General features: G+C 44.6%; 1 protein-coding gene across 4 annotated transcripts in view; it reads left to right on the forward strand.

The window, feature by feature from the left end:
• The window catches only part of BCAS3 (BCAS3 microtubule associated cell migration factor), a 490,159-nt gene extending 483,082 nt beyond the window's left edge, over window positions 1–7,077 (forward strand). For all 4 annotated transcript variants that reach the window (XM_024211255.1, XM_024211257.1, XM_024211256.1 and 1 more), the window contains one exon: window positions 6,185–7,077. In XM_024211255.1, coding sequence (XP_024067023.1) covers window positions 6,185–6,333 — 149 coding nt within the window. In that variant the 3' untranslated portion in view covers window positions 6,334–7,077. The remainder of the gene's footprint in view (window positions 1–6,184) is intronic.
• The last annotated feature ends 246 nt before the right edge of the window (window positions 7,078–7,323 follow it).

The raw sequence follows: 7,323 nt of genomic DNA on the forward strand, positions 1-7,323 counted from the left end.
GACCTACACTGATCAGTGAAGTTGTCCCATTGGCAAACGTGCTCCACCTCCCCGAGAGGCAGTAGCTAGGTCGACCCATTGCCCTAGAGCTGTGCGCACCGGGGGTTAGGTCGGCTTAGGGGTGTGGATGTTTCACACCCCTAAGCGATGTAGCTATACCAACCTGACTTCCTAGTGTAGACTAGGCCTCAGACTTGCCCAGGGTCACAGAGGAAGGCAGTGGCTGAGTAAGGACTAGAACAAAGGTCTCCTGACTCCCAGTCCATTAATAGTCCTCTTTCTTCAGCATTTAGGCTTACACTCATTCAATCCTTCATCTGCCTGCTGAAATTGCCAGTGAGATCCACATGTGAAAATGGGTGTTTTTATGTGAGCATCCGCAGTATGATTGCCAGATACACTTCACATGGGCCATACGATAGTAAAGACCTTTGTGCTCTGCCAACCTGGGCTGGATTTGAATTCTCAACCTAGCAAAAAGGCTCATTATCCCCTGAGCCATCCATGCCCCCAACATGATGTCACTTTTGAGGTCCATGCATATTTTAGAGGTGTGCTGCCCCTCCCCCTTCCCCACTGTATAAACGGAATAGTTAAGAACAGAACTTTTAAGAGGGAGATTTTCAAAGGTACAAAAATATCCAGTTCCCATCTGTGCCTTTGGAAATCTCCCCCAAATTCACTGGCTTTGCTTGGTTTATGTCACAACCTTAACATTACTTAAAGGAGCTTTTTGTTTTAATTCCTTTATATTATTTTAAAACGGTAGATTTTAAAAAGATGGAAAAGGGAAGAAGTAGGAAGGTAAACCTCCACCATTTAACATTTTCCCGTTTTAATCATGATCATATTATAATTTTTGAGAGTGTTTAACAATATCGGACTAGGAACCTTTTATTTTCTTTAAAATACGTATCATTTAAAAATCTGTCTGTCCTTTGATACATTAAGTCCCATGCTAATGCCTCGTTTCAAGGGTTTCAATTGGCAGAGATTTTTTTTCCCCCTCTGAACTGTACATACATGAAAGAAAGAAGTGATTTAAAATGGAAATGCTGAAATGTATTTAAATAGACACCTCTTAAGGATTGTTTGAAAGTCATTCGAAGGAGGAGTTTTGTGTGCTCATGATGGTTCATAGTATTCTCCTTGGAAGCTTAGGTGGTTGTCTTCCCAAATTTGGATTTCATCTCTAGCACACATGCACGTTGCTTTGTTACTGCGGGGTTCTTAATAAGTGCTGCTGGAATTGATTTGCCTTTAAGGAAAACAATATTGAAAAAACTGCTGTGAGGAAGATAGACATATTGAAAGGCTTTTGCCCAGACTGCAATGAGATACAAGAGAAAGAAAGATGGCCAAATGTTGGGTGAAAGCTTGCTCCCATTCAAATCAATGGCAAAATTCCCATTGACTTCAGCGTAACCAGGATTTCACCCTTGGACATTTTCCTTTTAACCATCAAGGGTCCTGCTACTGTTAAGGGTATTGCTTCTGTACCCATACAATACAAATACAATGATTTCTCTATTAACTAGAACGCAGCCTTTCTATGAGCCTGCATCTCTTGACATACACGAGCCCCAGAAGGTCATGGAAGCTGGTTCTGTCAAGTCTTTTTAGAAGATAGACTGGCCATTTGGGCCTTCCCCTCCCTACAGCTGAGTGGTGTGAAACAGCGAGGTTACAGAATATTAGCACTTTTTACTCCACTACTCCCTATCCTGAGCCTGTCCCCTGTTTTCTACCCCAAAAGCTGGAGGACAATCTTCAAGACAGTGGGTCATTCTGTTGTCCCTGGCAGAGCTTCAGAATGGAGCTTATGTTTGACTTTGGACCACACATCCTTTTGCCTAGGGAGCAGGGCCGGCGCAACCCATTAGGCGACCTAGGTGGTTGCCTAGGGCGCTAACATTTGGGGGTGGCGACTGCAGCGGCCGGACCTTCGGCCACCCCGGTCGGCGGTGGTATTTCGGGGGCAGGACCTTCCGCCGCCTCTGTCGGGGATGGCATTTTGGGGGCGGGACCTTCCACCACCTCTGTTGGGGGCGGCATTTTGGGGCGGGACCTTCCGCCGCCTAGGGCGGCAAAAAAGCTGGCGGCGCTCCTGCTAGGGAGGTTCTGGAATCTCCATCGTTGGAGGTTCTTAAGAACACTTTAGACCAACACCTGTCAGGAATGGTCTAGTTATTACATAGTCCTGCCTTGAGTGCAGGGGACTGGACTAAATGACCTCCCAAGGTCCCTTCCAGTCCTACATGTCTATGATTCTATCCCCCTTTAAAATGCTTCCTTATCTGATTGACATTCAGGGATGTAATGACCATGCTGACTTTGTCTATTGATGTAATAGCCATGAGCCTGACGGCCATCTTTACAATGGGGTTGGTCTCTGGTGACCATGAAATGCCTATGCCCACATTGTATAGCTGCTCTGAGGGGCGGAATAGGGAGCAGCCTTCCCAGGTGCATGCAGGGGTAGAGAGCCTGGGGTCCTCTTAGTGGTGCTTTATAATATAGCACTTGGGATTTGAGCAATGGTACCTTACATATCACAGTATGTTGCACCTCTGTCTTGCTGTGTAACTGGCTCCACACAGAGCAGAATGTCCATAGGCTTTAGGCCTCGTTGGTCCCTGTGTTCTGGATGGATCCCCAAAGGGAATCATCTATGAAACCAAAAACATCTCCCCCTCTGCAGAGGGAAAGGGCCAGAAACAAACAAGGGGATCAGCTAAATCTAGGAGACAACAAATGAAAATATAGGAAGGTAGCGTAGGTCATAGGTTTAAAATCAGGGCTTCCCAGGGGGACACAGAGCAAAGAACCCCAGACAGTGCCCACTGCTCCTCAAAGGAGTCCAGGGAGCCGCTCAGAGGAACTCTGCCAAGAGACACACACAGGCTTTGGGGTGAGAACTTCCACCCAAGGCCTGTTGGTTTTCTGATGTGTTCCTACATGCAGCCAGAACTTGGGTCTTTGTTTCTACTTTAACCGTTAACCTAGTCATACTTTGTTCATTCTCATTTTTAACTTGATTTGTGTAGTGTTGCGTTACAGTAGCATGTAGAGGCCTGAGCTGAGAGTGAGGCCCCATTGTGATGGGCGTTGTACAAACACTTAGCAAGCCTGGCCCTGCTGCAAAGAGGTTACAGTCTAAATAGACAAGACAAAGGATGGGATGGGGAACGGAGGCAGAGAGAGGTGAAGCAGCTTGCCCAAGGATCACACAAGGAGCTCAGTGTCTCCTGACTCCCAGTCCAGTACTCCATCCACTAAACCTCAACTCCTCTCCAATTTTCTTATGCTTTTCTCGGTGCCGTTTTACTCTCCTTGGCACTAGCCCCCACGGCGCCCCTAGTGGTGGCGAGAAGTAATGCAGGCAGCCTCCCACAGAGAGCGCTCTTCTTAATAATAATATATGGAGATATACCTATCTCATAGAGCTGGAAGGGACCCTGAAAGGTCATTGAGTCCAGTCCCCTGCCTTCACTATCAGGACCAATTTTGCCCCAGATCCCTAAGTGGCCCCCTCAAGGATTGAACTCACAACCCTGGGTTTAGGAGGCCAATGCTTAAACCACTGAGCTATCCCTCTTCAATGACTATCTACTGGTTTGTAATGGAAAGGTTTTCCATTTCAGAGCAGCAGTAAAATACATATAGATGAGTGGCCTAATTTGCAGAGGTGCTGAGCACTGTCACCTTGCACTGAGAGGAACAGGAGCTACCGTTGCTTAGCACCCCTGAAAACCCTTTGATTCTCAGGAAAAAAAATCCCACTTTAAGATACTAAGTAAATCACTGAGGAATGGCAAATATAAAGGCACTGTTACTAAAAAAGGCTGGAGTTATGTAACGCCTCTGCCAGAATCTCATACACTCTTCCCCCCACCTATAAGCTGGCATTTTGCTGCTCAGCTTTTGGGCTTTGGGAATCTACAGTACTGAGGAAAAATAAATGCTGCTTCTTCCTCCTCTTTTTTAATGGTACTGAAAATGCAGCACTTGCCTGAAAATCAATTATGGTTTTAAAAAAAATGAGAGAGCGAGAGAGAGAGGAAAGTAACCTCGTCAGGAGTTCAACAGCCCTAATGATGTTTGATTGGAGCCTACCCATGTTCTATCTTATTGGTGATGGCTACACGGTGGGTGAAAGCTCTGACGTGAGACATTTAACCAAAGCCAGCTGTGTGCAAGGGGAGATAAAAGCACAAAATCAGTCAGGATCAGCACAGTGTTCGTGTGGGATACACCGCTCATTTCTGATTTAAATGACTGTTTTTACTTCCTGAACTCCTGGGACAGTTAGGATGTGAAGGAATATGAAGACATTTGTACATTCCTTAACAAAACGCTGTCAAGAAAACCATGATTCGGGCATTGTCACTGCTTCTTACAGGTTGACAGACTTCCTACAGGTTTGTTTTTTCGTGTAACCTATGCCAATTATCTCCCTTGCAAACTACTTCCATGATCAAGTACTAAATTTGCCACATCTTACTAGATGAGGTGTGAATTCAAATGGATCTATGAGCCCATCTATGCACGTGTACCTTGTATTAATGCTAAGAGGAACTGTTAGAAAGGTACTTGGGTGGGGTGTTTTTTGTTTTAGAGACGACGCTTGTCGCTGGGGCAGTGCATTTTACTTACATGCTTGTCCTTATCTCTGAGTCTCAGCGCAATAAAGGGACTGTCATCGTGTTTATAAATGAGGTCGAATCCCATTGTGAGACTGAACTCCCTGAACGGCAGTGATACAGTCAAATTCGGCGGTGAACAACATTTAGAATCATTCACCCAAATCCAGCCGTCCTTGACTCGCTTCCTAGCCAGTCCTTGTTCATGAAAAACTCCCACTGAAGTCAATAGGGAAAACTCTTTGTCTGTCTGTCAATCTGTGTGCTCCATGTGTTTATCCTATACCCTTCACCATGGTACCACAAGTGCCTTTCAACATTATACCAATCCGGTCAATGGCCTACAGATAGACTGAGGGCTTTTTCCCTCTCCCCCCCTTTCCCATAGCAGAATTATTAGGGGCTTCACATCATAGGTCTTACCCCTTTTTATCCAGCCAGCTTGAGTAGAAACAGAGTGCGGAGCGTGGGCTTTGGCCCTCACTTTGCAACTCACCAGAATATTTGTTGTAATCTGTCACTGAGTGGCTGGGAGAGGATGCTTGTGCTCTACGTGGGGTCCTGCCTAATATCACCGCTGAGTGCTGGAGAGTGTGAGACTGCCCAGTCGCATTGCCCGCACGCTGCCGCTGAGTCAACGTTTGGAGTCAAGTGGCTCACGCAGAGTCCGAGTTAGAAACGATGTTCTGCCCACACAAAAATCTGAGTGTTTCAAGAGTTAAGACCAGCCCGGGAAGGAATGATACATGTGTGATTGCAAGAGGGGAATAAATCCTCTGCAAATGTAGTAACCTTAGACCCCTGGGCCTGTTTACAGGCTCCTCCAGCCCTCTGCAATCTCTACAGTTTCGTCACCTTTTAGTGATGTAAATGGACGCTAACCATGATCATTTCTGCTTTCTTCTTTTGCTTTGAGATAGTAGCCCGAGCAGACAAGCACCCAGGAAAGTTTGTTGTTTCTGTTTGCCTCAGAAACCACAAAGATGCTTTCCGCTGTATGTACAGCACAAAGAAGTTGTGGGAAATCCTTTTTTAAATAGGCTGTTGAACAGCATTGGTTGAGTGCAGTTGTTGCAAGTCACAGTTAGCGAATATCACAACTGAACTCTTTTTCTAGTCCGGTCATATCACCAGCTCTGCCTGTTAAGTGAAGTGATGCCATTGTTTGTCAATAGGACTTCTATAATTCTGCTTAGTTCAATCTTGCAAATCTCCAATTTGGGATCTTAATATATTGCAAATCAATGTACTTGTCCCCAAGGAAGTGATTACACACCGCATCTGAAATTGAAATACAGGGTTTAGATGTCTTAATCAAACTCCATTTTTATTCAGACTGAAATATAAACCTAGCAAAGAAGTAGATATGATGCCTCTGGAGTGTTTCGTCAAATCACCCAGTAAAAGGTGGATGACGAGTGAATGCAATGTTAGAACAGCGATACAATAAACAGATTTGTCAGTAAAATGGCCTTCTAATGGCAAACGTCCTTCTTTTATCTGAAACATTAACCAGGGCCTGTTTTCTCGTTCCATTTCAGAGCTTCAGCGAGAAGGAAGCATAGAGACTCTCAGTAACAGTTCTGGTTCCACCAGCGGAAGCATTCCACGCAATTTTGATGGTTACAGATCACCTCTCCCGACAAACGAAAACCAGCCTCTAAGTCTTTTCCCTACAGGATTCCCTTAAATTAGCCAAACATACGAGGAGAGATTCAGACTGGCTAACCAAATGTCGCTCCAGCTAAACAGTTTTGATGTGTATTTCACCCACGCGTTAGCTGCACTGCTGGATGGTTCTCGTTACACTAATAAATATTGACGACTCTCCTGCTTAAAGTCTTCTTAAAATATATTGACAATTTATTGAGTTTGTTTTCCTGTGCAATATTGATAAGAAGAGACTCTTTCTTCAATCCTTACAGCTTGGTGGCTTCATTTTGGTGTGTTCAGGAAGAGACCGTTGAGAGGAGAAATACTTTTAAAACCATTTTTTGGTTGAGCCCATGATTTTACAACCATTACTTGCTTTTTCGTGTTTAAAAAAAGGGCATCTGTGTAACTTGAGTGGTGAATTAGCCATGCAGCCGGTGAATTCTAGCTGTTTGCAAAATTGAGGAGCATTGAAGAACGAACTGATGGGAGTGAAAACTTGAGGACTGTCTACGAGACAGATGGCGAATAGGACTGATACGTTATTACTTCGTTTATGCATCTCTTTGCTGTCCTCCTTTGGTTCCCTGCTGATATTAATTGATGCCAGGAGTATTACAAATGAAGAAGTTTCTTTTTGTTCTTGGGAAGAATTATCTTTATTGCTCCAGTTTTATTCTAGTCCTGTGTTTTAGAAATGTTCTTAATTGACTAACAGAAGTCATAAATATCTCATATTCAGTTATAAAAATTGTTCACTGGAACTCTACTAGCTGTCCAAATGTGCATGTGTCATTGAATAAATCTAAGTTTAACCAAATCTGCTTTAGTGTCCGTGTTCCTGTCGTGTTAGTACAGGGGTTCTCAAACTGGGGGTCGTGACCCCTCGGGTCACGAGGTTATTACATGGGGGGTCGCGAGCTGCCAGCCTCCACCCCAAACCCCGCTTCGCCTCCAGCATTTATAACGGTGTTAAATATAAAAAAAAGTGTTTTAAATTTAAAAGGGAGGTTGCACTCAGAGGCTT

Source organism: Terrapene carolina, unplaced genomic scaffold, assembly GCF_002925995.2.
Source record: "Terrapene carolina triunguis isolate 2854851 unplaced genomic scaffold, T_m_triunguis-2.0 Scaffold231, whole genome shotgun sequence".
NCBI classification, from domain to species: Eukaryota; Metazoa; Chordata; order Testudines; family Emydidae; genus Terrapene; species Terrapene triunguis.